This window comes from Takifugu rubripes, chromosome 3 (assembly GCF_901000725.2).
Source record: "Takifugu rubripes chromosome 3, fTakRub1.2, whole genome shotgun sequence".
Taxonomy (NCBI): domain Eukaryota; kingdom Metazoa; phylum Chordata; class Actinopteri; order Tetraodontiformes; family Tetraodontidae; genus Takifugu; species Takifugu rubripes.
Genome location: NC_042287.1, coordinates 969,968 through 984,424, shown reverse-complemented (window position 1 = coordinate 984,424; position 14,457 = coordinate 969,968). Strand labels below are relative to the sequence as shown.

At 42.7% G+C, this 14,457-nt stretch overlaps 1 protein-coding gene across 1 annotated transcript; it reads right to left on the bottom strand.

The window, feature by feature from the left end:
* Positions 1-11,838: 11,838 nt before the first annotated feature.
* LOC115249079 (zinc finger BED domain-containing protein 4-like) lies at positions 11,839-13,737 on the bottom strand. The gene is made up of 3 exons (XM_029833349.1): positions 13,537-13,737; positions 12,160-13,448; positions 11,839-12,067 (listed from the first exon to the last, which is right to left on the bottom strand). Exons 2-3 carry the CDS (start codon positions 13,026-13,028, stop codon positions 11,839-11,841), a joined length of 1,098 nt encoding a protein of 365 aa, XP_029689209.1. The 5' UTR covers positions 13,029-13,448; positions 13,537-13,737.
* Between the last annotated feature and the right edge of the window lie 720 nt (positions 13,738-14,457).

The window sequence follows — 14,457 nt, the reverse complement described above, 5'->3', positions numbered from 1 at the left end:
ATGCAGTCCTCCACTCCTTCCAACAGCAAAACAAACATTCACACCATTCCAGGAGACCCAGTGACTCACGACCATGTGATCCAGCAGACAAAGGGGAGACACCTCAACAGAAACTAGGTGAACGACCCGACCAACGACCCTGCTAATGACTCTCAGGTGACCACCCAGATCATTAGCATGCAGATGGTCCACAGGGGCTATATATTTTCAAGCTCTCTCCCCAGCGTTTTCAGAACTGAAGAAGCCTTCTGGATACGGGGCGAAACGTCTTCAAGAGAAGTAACCCAGTCCAGTTGACATAGAAAACTACCTTGGAGACATCAAATCCTTTAAGGGAAAAGTGTTCAAGGCAGAATCCAGCGAGTCCTCCGAGGCCGAATCCAGTGAGACCTCTGAGGCAGAAGCCATCATGTCCTTGAAGGGAAAATCCAGCGAGTCCTCCGAAACAGAAACCAGTGAGACCTCTGAGGCAGAAGCCATCATGTCCTTGAAGGGAAAATTCACACAATCTCTAGAGGAAATAGACTGTGAGCCCTCACAGAAGGAAATCATCGGGACCTTACCAGCAAAAGACATTAATTTCTCAGAGGAGCTTCTGTGCCTTGCTCTTAACAGCAAGTTAACTGAAGGGGAGGCCAATAAGGCCAAACATACAGAATCCTAATTGGAAGAAGAGAGTGAGTCCTCACAGAAGGAAATCAGCAATACTAAATCTACAGAGAGCCCAGTGGAATACGTAGAGTCCTCGCAACTAGAGTCCTCTGAAGATTCTACTCGTGATACGTCTTGTGTAGATACCTCAAATGAAAATTCTACCTCATTATGTGAGGAAGAAACAGTCTCCAGTAATGGAACTTCTGATGGTGCATCCTCTGAAGCTGACAGCTATTCATCAGAGGGTGTCTCCAGTAGTGACTACTCTAATGCCACCACTTCTGACAACAGCAAATCACCTTCTTAAAAGAAAGGTGTGTTTAAGGTTAAAGTTTCTAAATGGTTTGTCAAAGTCTGCAGGCATATAAAGAGTGTATTCTGTAGCTGCATGGAAGTCAACTGTGTTGAATAGTGTGTGAGTGTAAGGACTTGTGGGTGTGCTGTCTGTGCTTGAATTATGGTTTGTATTATTAAAGAAGATATGGATTGTGATAGTGTGTTGATTCATTGGGTGTGCCTCCTAGGCACTGTTGGATCGCAATACCTCTCATGTGTCACTGCTAATCCACGTGTTCTTTGAATGAAGACTTCAAGAAGAAAAATGCCAATTTCAAAATGTATTTAGCAAATAGAACCAATTCAAGATACAAATATTACAGAGCTCCGGGCCAGTTCATAACCCTACAATAACAGAGTCAATTGTCAGGGCATGAAGTCTGACAACCTAACTATCCCTTGACCCAGTCTTTTAAAGAAACACATCTGTAAATTATTGTTGCTAATTCAGTCCAATCCAGTCCTTCTTCTTGGATGACCTCGTCTTCTTCCAGTCCCATTGGATGCTGACACAGTCCTTGTTCTCCGTTGTTTCCCAAATGGCCAGACCAAAGTTCACCTTCTTGCAGAGGAACTTATCAACACCAGTAAACTATGCTGTCACGTTTTACGATGTGGGTTTAACACTTCCCGTCTCACTGCCTCCTGCTGATTACAACTGCCTAAACAACAATCATGTCAAGGAAGGGTCAACTGACCTTTATTACACTTACTAAAGATTCTACCATTCCTAACTTCTAAAGTACTTCTAACAGAAAACAGAAACATATGGTAGAACACATAGTAACAAGATAAAGACATTCTCTTCAGCACAAAAAGTGGAATCCAGCACAAAAAAGTTCATAGATTGAACTTGATTGAAAAAAAAAACCCCATCATTTGTAAATATAATCCTCGACTAATTCGCAATCGGCAGTTTGGGGACGTTAAATTAACCAGTGCCCCGTAAAACGAGCTAAAGCGCCGACTGTTCCTATTGGCGCAGCCATCATAAAGAGCTGGATAACCGGGTACACATAGTAAGAGACGACACAATCGTGGTCTTTGACTGGGGAGAAAACTGGCACAAAGAAAAGCCATCAGTCATTTATTAGATTTGCTTTAACTGGTGTCAGCATGAGGGCACATTCAAGAACAGTAGCAGACATTCTGCAACAGTTTAACACCCCCACTTGATCTGATACTGACAGCAAGATCTACAGTAACATGACATACATTTCACTTCCTCCCAAACATAAAAAACACAAACTTATCCATCCTGACCCTTGTTACAGCTTTAGTTAATACATCTGCCACTATGTCAACATTTGGGCAATATTCAATGCAGATTTTCCCATCACTGAGAGCAGACCGAACAAAATGATATTTGATGTCCACATGTTTACATGTCTGACGCAATACCGGATTTTTCGACAAAGCAATAGCACCCTGATTGTCCTCAAAAACTGTCACTGGTGCATATTCACTGTCACAGTCCATTCCATTTCACAGCTGTACGAGATACATGCTTTCCTGAGTTGTTGCTGCCAGGGCCATGTACTCTGCCTCACATGTGGATAAAGCAACTGTGGGCTGTTTCCTTGACTTCCAGGAAATAACAGGCCCTGTCTCAGACAAACTAAAACAGTACCCAGTTGTACTTTTCCTGTCATTCTGGTCTTCTGCCCAATCTGCATCACTATATGCCACAAGTTTTTACACACAAGATTTACATCACTTCTTTTGAAACACAATTCCTGATTTACAGTTCCCTTCAAATATCTCAACACATGTTTTGCTGTTACCCAATGTTGTTCTTTTGGTTCAAACAGGTATTGTGACACTTTGCTTACAATCCAACTTAGATCTGGTCTTGTACATATCATGACATAAAGCAAACTGCCAACAACCTCACGATATTTCTTTTGATCAACAGGTTGACCCTCGTTGTCAAATTTCAGTTTGTTTTCACATGGAGTAAATCTAGGTTTACAGTTGATCATTTCAAACCTCCAAAATCTTTGTAATGTACCTTTTTTGACTCATCTTTATTTCACCTCCTCTTTGCACAAAATCAATACCCAAGAAATGTTCACCAAGATCTTTCATTCTAAATTTTGCTCCCAACATTTCTTTTACATTTTTCACAGTTTGATTGTCATTAGCAGCAATGATAAGGTCATCAACCCAGATTAACAATATAACCCTCTCATTTGCAGTCTGTCTACTATAAACACAATGGTCAGCCGGGTTTTGACTATAACCATTTTCACCTAGAAAATCATGAAGCATTTTGTTCCAATTTTGTCCCGACTGCTTCAGACCATACAATGATCTATTAAGTTTACAGACTAGTTTCTCACCCATCTCTGACTTAACTTCAAACCCATCAGGCTGCTCCATGTACACTTCACAATCAATAGGAGCATGCAGGTATGCAGTTTTAATATCCATCTGGTACAATTCTAAGCCATGCTGCACTGCGAGCTGCATCAGACTGCGTACAGATGTCATACTAGCAGTTGGAGAAAAGGTTTCATTATAATCAATCCCTGCAACTTGACTATAACCCTTTGCTACATACCTGGCTTTTGTCTCATCCAGATTTTCTTTTACAGTGTAAACCCATCTTCCCCCCACTGCATGTTTACCTTCTGGCAAAGTGGTTAGGGTAAATGTCTCATTTTCTTTCAGAGAGTCCATTTCATCTTTCATAGCTTTAACCCACAAATTTGATTTCGGTGAGCTCATGGCTTCCTGCAAAGTTCGAGGTGCATCTGACATAACCCGGTAACAGTAGTCAACAGTTAACTCTTGACCATCATCATCATCAACACATTTTATCTTGCATTCATAATCATTATAGTACTTACAGTGGTGGTCAAAAGTTTACATACACTTGTAAAGAACATAATGTCATGGCTGTCTTTAGTTTCCAGTTATTTCTACAACTCTGATTTTTCTCTGATATAGTGATTGGAACAGATCCTTCTTTGTCACAAAAAACATTCATGAAGTTTGGTTCTTTTATGATTTTATTATGGGTAAACTGAAAGTGTGACCAAATCTGCTGGGTCAAAAATATACATACAGCAACATGAATGAGCAATTTTGGAGAGAAAGTTGTGTCAATGAGCTTCATAGCATGGCCTCTTAACTTCTTGTGAGTGATCATGAGTGACTACAGCTGGTGACTTCTCTGAGGCCATTTAAAAAGGGCTCATTGGATAAAAACACCCACAAAAGCTACAATGGGAAAGTCAAAGGAGCTCAGCACAGATCTGAAAAAGAGAATCATTGACTTGAACAAGTCAGGAAAGTCACTTGGAGCCATTTCAAAGCAGCTGCAGGTTCCAAGAGCAACAGTGCAAACAATTGTTTGGAAGTATAAAGTGCATGGCGCTGTTTTGTCACTGCCACGATCAGGAGGAAAATGCAAGCTGTCACCTGCTGCTGAGAGAAAACTGGTCAGGAGGGTGAAGAGTCAACCTAGGAGCACCAAAAAGCAGATCTGCCAAGAATTAGAAGCTGCTGGAACACAGGTGTTGTAGTGGAATTTCCCCTACGCTAAAACACTCAAACTTATGTTTTCATTAAGTCAATATACCTATGCCAGTGCCAATGAATTGAAGTGCGGGGATACTACAACAAAGTCGAATGATGAGTCAGGGTCAGCTGGTTCACGATCCAAACGATGGTTTATTGTCGATCCACAATTCACCATGCATGAGAAGTAGCCCGGGCTAAGTCTGAAATCTGACAAGAATTACCCCTCTTTTATACTATTCGGAGTCTGGGGCTACTCCGCCCCGGACTCCTCCTTTTGGTTAGCTATTTCTTACTCATTTTCCACCCTTAAGTACCATTTAACATACCTATCAGAGGTATGTTAAATATTTTTATTTTATTTTTATTATATTTTTCAAACAGACCATACCTTGGCTACCCTCCTACTTTTCTATTAACCCTTTGTTAGCTTCAGTACATGTTCAAACAGGGACACATATACATAGCAATTTACCGCCGGTGTTCAAATAGTGACATGCATACGTACAGCCGGTAGTCAAACAGCAATAGTGACAGCTCGTACATCAAGTATTGTTCACAAAGTGGTGATCAAACAGTAATAGTGACAGCTCGTACATCAAGTATGGTTCACTCATAGGCTATGTTGATTCTCTAAGTATGGTTCATGCATAGGCTAAGTATGGTTCACACATAGGTTATGTTGGCTCTCTAACTTCTCATGATTCTATATGTAATTTTAACCACTCAACTGCCTTAATCACAAGGTCTACTTACTAGATCAAAGGGTAAATATTAAAACCACACATTGTGCCTCTGACGCCTTATGCCTTTTACCCTTTTTTACTACAGTGTCAGTGTCCACAGTCAAGCGTGTTTTGCATCGCCAAGGACTGAGAGGCTGCCGTGCAAGAAGGAAGCCCTTGCTCCAAAAGCGGCACCTTAAGGCTCGACTAAAGTTTGCTGCTGATCACATGGACAAAGATAAGACCTTCTGGAGGAAAGTTCTGTGGTCAGATGAAACAAAAATTGAGCTGTTTGGCCACAATGCCCAGCAATATGTTTGGAGGAGAAAAGGTGAGGCCTTTAATCCCAAGAACACCATGCCTACCATCATGCACGGTGGTGGTAGTATTATGGTGTGGGCCTGTTTTGCTGCCAATGGAACTGGTGCTTTACAGAGAGTCAATGGGACAATGAAGAAGGAGGATTACCTTCAAATTATTCAAGAAAACATAAAGTCATCAGCCCGAAGGTTGGGTCTTGGGCGCAGTTGGGTGTTCCAACAGGACAATGACCTCAAACACACATCAAAAGTGGTAATGGAATGGCTAAATCAGGCTAGAATTAAGGTTTTAGAATGGCCTTCCCAAAGTCCTGACTTAAACCCCATTGAGAACATGTGGACAATGCTGAAGAAATAAGTCCATGTCCGAAAGCCAACAAATTTAACTGAACTGCACCAATTCTGTCAAGAGGAGTGGTCAAAGATTCAACCAGAAACTTGCCAGAAGCTTGTGGATGGCTACCAAAAGCGCCTAATTGAAGTAGAAATGGCCAAGGGACATGTAACCAAATATTAGCATTGCTGTATGTATATTTTTGACCCAGCTGATTTGGTCACATTTTCAGTTTACCCATAATAAAGTCATAAAAGAATCAAACTTCATGATTGTTTTTTGTGACAAAGAAGTATCTGTTCCAATCATTCTATCAGAGGAAAACCAGATTTGTAGAAATAACTGGAAACTCAAGTGTATGTAAACTTTTGACCTCCTCTCCTCTCCCTCTTTGGATATCAGGCATTTTTAACACTCTCACCCTCACCTGTAGTGGTGACTGTGTCACAAATCTCAGCTTTAATTCCCTGTGTGATTGGTGTCACTACAGAATTTTTTGGAAAAGTGGTTTCACCCCTCTCCCTATACAGGATGTATTCAGTCTCCTGGTCTGTCTGAGTCTGACACTCATTCACACATTTGCTGATAAACTTTACCAACCTGTTTTTGAGTACTCTTCCTGTTTCAGCGTAAAAGATTAGATATGCCGGACTATTCTTGTCGTAACCAACAAAAATCCCCCTTTCAGATTGTGAGTCAAGCTTCCTTTTGTTATATTTGTGTGCATAACATACTGACCCAAAACATTTCATTCTTGACAGATCAGGCACTTTCCCAGTCAGCATGTAGTATGGAGTCTGTCCTGTCCTCTTGTTGTAACATCTATTGCAGACAGCTGCACCAGTCTGAACTGCATATGTCCAGAGTTCTTTTGGCAGGTTACTCTCAATCAACATACTGTACATCTTGCCATTTCAAACAGTGTTCTCCAGTTTCTCTCAGCTGTCCCATTTTGATGGGGGGAATAAGGGGCTGAGTTTTCATGTCTAATGGCATTTTTACTGATTAGTGACTGAAACTCTTTTGATGTAAACTCAGTGCCATTATCAGATCTAATACACTTGATTTTCCCATAAGGTGCAACATCAGCAATAAACTTTTCTGTAGCTCTGACTGTGTCACCCTTGGCTTTCAAAAAATCTACAAAAATTGCTCCTGAATAGTCATCAGTGAATGCCAAAGAGGTACCTGAACCCATCTTTTGCTGCTGGTTCTATAGGGCCAGCCGAATCTGTATGTACAAGTGCAAGTGGTGTGATTGCTCTCTCATCTGGTTCTCTGTTCCTGCTCTGAGCAAATTTCCCTTGCATACAGACCTCACATTTCAGGTTCGACTTATCAGATTTACCTTTAATTTTCATCCCTTCTGTGACACTTTCCAACTTCAACACATCATCATAATTACAGTGTCCCAAAATTTCATGCCATGTTTGTAAATCATAGCATCCATGACATCCATCTTCATCATTACTTTCATCTATAGGCTCAGCAGTGTTTAAATAATACAGCCTATCATACACTTGAATCCCAAATGTCATACCGTCTTTATGGATGAGCTCGTTCTGTCCCTCCTTGAAGATGACAGTCGCTCCTCTGGCGGTCGCTGCTTTGACAGAAAAAATGTCCTGGGGATATGATGGGACATATAATGCCCCCATCAACATCGTGTCCACTGCGCATCCTCTCCTGTTGATCAGACGAACCTTGGCCGCACCCCTCTTCAGTGCGACTCCGCTGGTCCTCACACTGTCCGCCAACTCCAGGATGTACTTTTGCGGCTTGAAATTCTCATCAAAGTCCTTGAACTTTGTGATGTCCGTCACAATGTGGGATGTGGCCCCCGTGTCGACCATAAGCCCTCTCTTCTGTGGTCTGCTAACAGGATCTCCATCCACCTGGCCCACCTTGAATGCAAACGTGTGGTCCTCCTCATCCACCCCCTGCTTGACCTTGCCTCTCCTCCTCCGCCTGCAGTTCACCTCTTTGTGAGTGGAGCTCTTACAAAAACTGCACCATTGTCTCTGTACACTGCGCTGGCCCGCAGCAGGACACTCTATTGCTTTATGGCCCTTCTGGCCACAGCTGTAGCAGGTCAGTCTCACGTCCCCGCCAGATTTTCCTCTCACTCTCATGACGCTGTCCTCATCTGTGGACGCAGTCCTGAACTCTTTCGGTGCTCTCATAGCTCCGCAACTTTGTCTTGTACTCAGTGAAGGTCAATTTCTCATCACTCTGGGCCACATGAATGGAAAATGGCTTAAACACATCTGGCAAGCCCTTTAATATCATTGCGATCAGCAAATCATCACTTAAAGTTTCTCCCGCATTCCTCAGTGCGGTAATTGCAGTCTCTGCCCGTATGATATAATCTGTAACGCTCTCATTGACAGCCTTTTGGAGGGATGTAAATTCAGTATACAGATTAATCACACGGGGCTTCCCCTTGCCAGCGTAGTTGTCCCTCAGTATCTGGAGCGCTCTCCTACCATCATCAGCCGCATCCCTCATCACAAGAGACAAACTCTTGTCGTCCAACAGCTGGATTAACTCAGCATACGCTTCTTCGTTTTTCTCGGCATCATCTTCTTCACCATCCTCACCCTCATCTGGCTCATGGAGGATGGTTTTCTTGAGTCAGAGCAAACGTAGCTGGCCAAGGAACTTAGTTTCCCATAACTCATAATTTTTCTCGTCTCCATTAAAACATAAACGATTCCATCGGCTTCCAATCTCTTTCCTGGGCCCATAACCTGTTGGCGCAGCCATCATAAAGAGCTGGATAACCGGGTACACATAGTAAGAGACGACACAATCGTGGTCTTTGTTTGACTGGGGAGAAAACTGGCACAAAGGAAAGCCATCAGTCATTTATTAGATTTGCTTCACCTGGTGCACTGGTGTCAGCATGAGGGCACATTCAAGAACAGTAGCAGGCATTCTGCAACAGTTTAACAGTTCCGCTCAAATCTCCTATTAACTCAATGCAGAAGAGAGTGGGGGAAAACGCCTCCGAACTGACAAAAGCTTCATGGTTAACTCGTCGTTTCTCCATCACCGGGTAAGCTAAAACTATAACATGCCAGGACTCCATAGAATTGGACGGTGTTAAGCAGTCCAAAACAGCTTTTGAATACGGGTGGTTCTGATCGCGAATTTGTGCGTGGGGTGGAGGGGTGGAGCAGCTCACAGCCTGTGTGTATGGGAGGGGCTGCCTGTGTGTGTCACATTAATTGGGAAAATAAGACTATTTCAAATGGCAGCTTTCAAATTTCTCATTGTACGTGAATCCACCGCCACTTCAATTGTTACAGTCCCACCCTTGCGCTTCACATAAGTACGCATCTCCTACATCACGCTGCTCGTTTCAATTACTTTCACAACTGCTAAATGAACTAATTCGAGCTAAAGCTTCACAATCACACTATTCTGTGTCTCAGTGTAAAGAATTGACCGTTGTTAATTGCAGAGGCAAAGTAACCTAAACCATTGTCGCTCTTAAGATCTACATTTGATTCCAAATGGCTAATGCTAATAATCGGTATTGTGTCCCTCAGTTTGTGTTCTTATTTTATTCCTTTTCTGTGGGTTTAGTTTCTAACAGATTTAAGTTTTCAATTTACAGCTAATCTGGTTACACTGCCATCTAATAGGGTAGTTGGAAACAGGAAGTGCGTCAAGCACGAAGAAAAAGTGCAGCAGAATATGAAAGACATGTTGCTCCTGGATCGAGTCTGGTCACTTCTTTTACCTTTGCATCTTTCAAGGGCATGATCTGCAAGTTGATGTTGCCTTTCACTGTTGTAGTTGTTGTTCAAAATGCTGCATATTGCTAGTGTTGGGACCTCGGGTCGGCTATTCTGCACACCGATTTGAGTGTGAATGCGTGTTCTTGCATCGAAGCTAAACATTGTAATTCTTTTCTCACAGTTTTACAAAATAAAATGGATCAGTAAAACCAGGGGTGTCCAAACTACGGCCCCCGGGCCAACTGTGGCCCTTCGTCCATTTTTAATTGGCCCGCAAGACATTTTATAAATAGAATAGAATATGGCCCGTACTTCAACTTTTGCTTGAGTGTATTGGACTTCTTAGTTTTAACACCAGGGGAAGCTACTGTTGGCATCAAGGCAGTTACTCCACCAAAAAGGGAAACCCTGCTTTTGCGCATCACTTTGTAATAAGCGTTTTTCTTGTTAACACACAGTGTACAAACCACTGTGTACAGCGCACACACTGCACACGCAAAAGCAGCTCATCTCATCTGATGCAGATTTGCTCCTTGATCAAGTGACATTTGTCCGTATTTTTGGCAGGAGTGGCGTCAGATCAGGACCACAGCTTGATGGCCCGATTTACATACCCAGCTGATACTCACCAGAATAATTTACTAAATTTATACGCACGTCCAGTTCAGTCTGTTAATGTTGATAACCATTTCAAGTTAACGTTATAAGGTGTGCTCCTAAGCCTAATAACTTAAATAACAAGCTTGAAATCTACCAGTTTCATTTCCACCCCTTTGTTTTTTCTCTGTACTGTAAATCTTCTAAGAAGAAATCTGAGGCTGCTGTTCTGGGAATGAGCTACCAAAGCTTTTTCTGAATAACTCAATAAAGATCCATTTATGGAAAGCTGTTATAAAGGCCGTTTTGTCTTTAATTATATTCAACAATATAACATATTTGACCACTTTTAATTGATTTTTCTAACTTTAATACACTAAAGTTGAGGCTATATACCTAATTTCTTGTAAGTGGCCCAGCCCCTCCTATATTTTTATGTATTTGGCCCTCGGTGAAAAAAGTTTGGACACCCCTGAGTAAAACCAAAGAACAATTCAAGAGTGGTTGCTGATGCCATATGTTTAGCTCACTGCCGACGCTAAAGCTCTTAGTTGAGGGCAGAAGACTTACCATCCACGTCTGAAGCTTCTTGGGAAGAGTCATCATTGAAGATCTCAGCAGAGCTGTGACCTTATCCTACATCCCCTGATGGTTCAGATCAGAGGTGTCAAACTCAAATACCCAATAGGCCAAAATTCAAAACTGGGGCAAAGTCACGGGCCAACATTGATATTTATTGAAAAAATCTTCCTCCAGCTATAACACGGTGTCACAGCCCCATTCCCCCAGTTCCCTCCTGTCCCTCTGCCCCAGTAATTTTCCACTCTACCTGCCAGCCACTCCCACCCCGTCAGCTCAACTCCACTCACCTGCAAGCACAGCTGCAGCCGATTCCCAATCAGCCCGGTTTATAAGCCTCCCCTGCACTCTCAGTCTTTGCCAGATTGTTTTTCAGCATTCCCATGCAGCACTTATCTGCCTTACTTCCTGTTGCCGAACCTGTTTGCCCCTGACCTGCCTGCGCCGCCTGTCTCCCGGTAAACTAGGGGTGGGAAAGTGAAGCCTCATGAAGCACTGAGGCTTTCCTAACAATTGAGTCAAAAAAGATTCAAAGCTTTGAGACTTCAGTGATGGTGACATCTGGTGGACCACTGAAGCCATAGCAACCTCCAAAGAGCACGACTGAAGCACTGGCACTGTTTCAATCCCATAACGCCAATAAAAGCTCATCGTGTGGTCATCCAGGTGTTTTGGTCATTCATACCAAATAATGATTATATTGTCATTCCAATAAAATATGCAGATACTCTCACCCTTACTCTAAAACACATTCAAGATTAACCTAAAGAATAAATGCGAATTGTATTAAGGGTTCAGTGTTTATTGAACACTGAGATTTATTTACTGTACCAAAAGTCCCCAACAGGATTAGAGATCCTTCCTACTTTGTAAATGATCATGGTGTTTAAATTCAGAAACATTGTTTTTGTTTGTGTGAAGTGTTTTTAAGGAAAACCTTTTAAAGATAATGGTTTGTCATTTGGGGACTTGTATGTTTGATTTGGAATGATTATTCACAGAAGCAGAAAAGTTATTTGTCCTCACAGGTTTTTTATTGAGAAATATAATTTTCTCCACTGTTGCAGTCTGCTCCCCTTCTGGCTGACCAGCTCCCCAGCTTTGGAAAATATCCTTTCACAGGGAACAGATGATGCTGGGATGCACAGATACTTGCATGCAAGTTTCCACAGCGTCGGATATAAAGTCTTTCGTGCCACCCAGTACTTCAAGGGATCCTCGGCTCTTGTCAGAATTTGTTCTTTCAAGTATCTATGACACAGACAGTAAGACAATGAATGACTGAATTAAAAAAAATAAATTAAAAAATAAACTGATGTTTCAACAGTAATCAACATGCATACCTCTGGATCTCCACAGCAGTGCTGGCAGATGCGCTGCTGGTGCAGTGCTGAGACTCTACATAGTTGTCCAGTAAAGCCCACAAGTTGTGATTTTGTTCACTAGCACTGGCAGATGTTGTTGCAGTCTCCAGTGGCACATCTTCTGCCGACGCATCGATAAGAGTGGCACACTCTCGTGTCAGCCTTTCCACAGCAGCCTGGGCATTGCTTTGATTCGTAAAGCCAGCCTGTTTAAATCGTGGATGCAAGATGGTTGCCACAGACAGGAAGTTCACCTTTTCCAAGCCGCTGAATTTTTCATTTAAATTATTTTTCAAATGGTTGGCAAGCGTGGCACCAATACAAGGAGCCATTTGGGCACACTCGGCAGAAATGACATGTCTCAGCATTTTGGCTAAAGGAATTGCCTTTGACCCTGACACTCTCCTTTTCTCAGAAAGCTCAACAGTTGCCTGATAGAATGGCCTTAAAACATTCAGGCAATGGTTGATTGCTGCATAGTCATCAGCAGTGAAAGGCACTAAGTCAGTGCGAAGTGATGCCAGGGCTGCCCCTAAAGGTTCTCTCTGCTCATAAAGCCTATGGAGCATGGCATAAGTGCTGTTCCATCTGGTTTCAACCTCTTGAACAAGCTTTTTTTGGGGAATGCCCATATTAGCTTGAATAGAACACAACTTTTCCTTTGTTTTGGAACTGGACTTGAAGTGTGCCACCATTTTGCGGGCCCTACTGCGCATGTTCTCCAGCTCAGACGTCTGACAGAGTGATTTTTTGACAATGACATTTAGCATGTGGGCAAAGCAATAAATATGTCTAACATTTAAAAGAGTTACACTTGCCACAATATTGTGAGCCCCATCAGTAACCATCCCAGACTTTTTCAGTGATTCCCCACTCTGCCATCAAATTTGCAATTGTTTCTGAAATATTAACTGCTGTGTGGGCCAAAGGAAAATACTGCACACCTAAAAGCACAGTAGCCAGATCTAGGCTGTCTGACACATAATGGCAAGTGACACCAAGGTACGCATCCATGTTGACTGATGTCCACATGTCAGCAGTCAAATTAACAGCTGAAGTCTGCTTAATTTCTGCCAATGCCTTCTCTTTGGCTACAGTGTACCTTGCTTCCACCATTGCCTTTACAGTTTTGCGGCTTGGAATGGAGTATGATGGGTCCAGGATTTTAATGAAATTTTGGAATCCTTCATCCTCAACGATAGAAAAAGGCTGACTATCTTTAACTATCATGTCCACCAAGGCCTCATCCAGCTTCTGTTTTCTGGACACTGTAGGAGAATGGTTGCTATATGAATACGATACACAACATCTCCAATAAAGACACACATACATATATACAGTATATATTTAGCTTACCGTCAGGATTTCCTGTGTTGGCAGGGTCATGATTGTCATCATGCCGAGCACGCAAGTGTCTAAGCATAGATGATGTGTTGTTGCTGAAAGACAACTCTTGTGTGCATTGCAAGCACCGCACCTACAAGCAATTGTAATTTTGAGACCCATTTAAAAATTAAAAATACAATTCAATTATGGAAACATAAAATGTATGCTATGAACTGCATTACCTTATTTGGTTCTATGAGATCAAAATGATCCCAAACTCTAGAACGTCGCTTATTCGTGTTACTCGCCATGAAACTTTCCAAAATACGCACAACCCAACACTTTTGAAGCATAATAATGCATCTTATATAGCTGGTATGCCATCAAATCACTCAAATCTGTCTGAAACATTTTGAAGCAATGAAGCGCGAAGCGAAACAGCTCATCGGTCACGTGACACTCGTTTTTCGATACAAGCTCCGACACAGTGTTTCGAATCACTGCGCTTCGGGAAGAGTGACACAAGCTCCGAAGCCTCGGTATCATTTCCCCATCACTACGGTAAACTCACCAGCCTTCCGTCCCTGACTACGACTTCTGCCTCAGCGTTTCTGGTTCCTGTCTGCTCACCTGGTCCTGACTTCTCCGCCTGGCCCCGACTTCGCTGCTGCTCATCCCCAGTCTGCTCTGCTACATCGTCAGCCTCATCTCCTGTAAGCCTCTCTCTGTCACTCCTGCCTGCTGGAAACGGAACTGCACAGTTCCGAGGATTCACGTCCTGCCCCTTGGCTCCGCATTCCGGCTCTGCTCAACCCAATCCCAGAGCCTGAAACCCATAGAATTTGTGTGGGCCCTGAGCCTGAAGAACGGACTGTTTCCTGTGTTTCCTTGTCTGCCTGAGTTCCTGTTTGCCTGTGTACTAATAAAGGTCACTACCAACAGTCCCAGCTT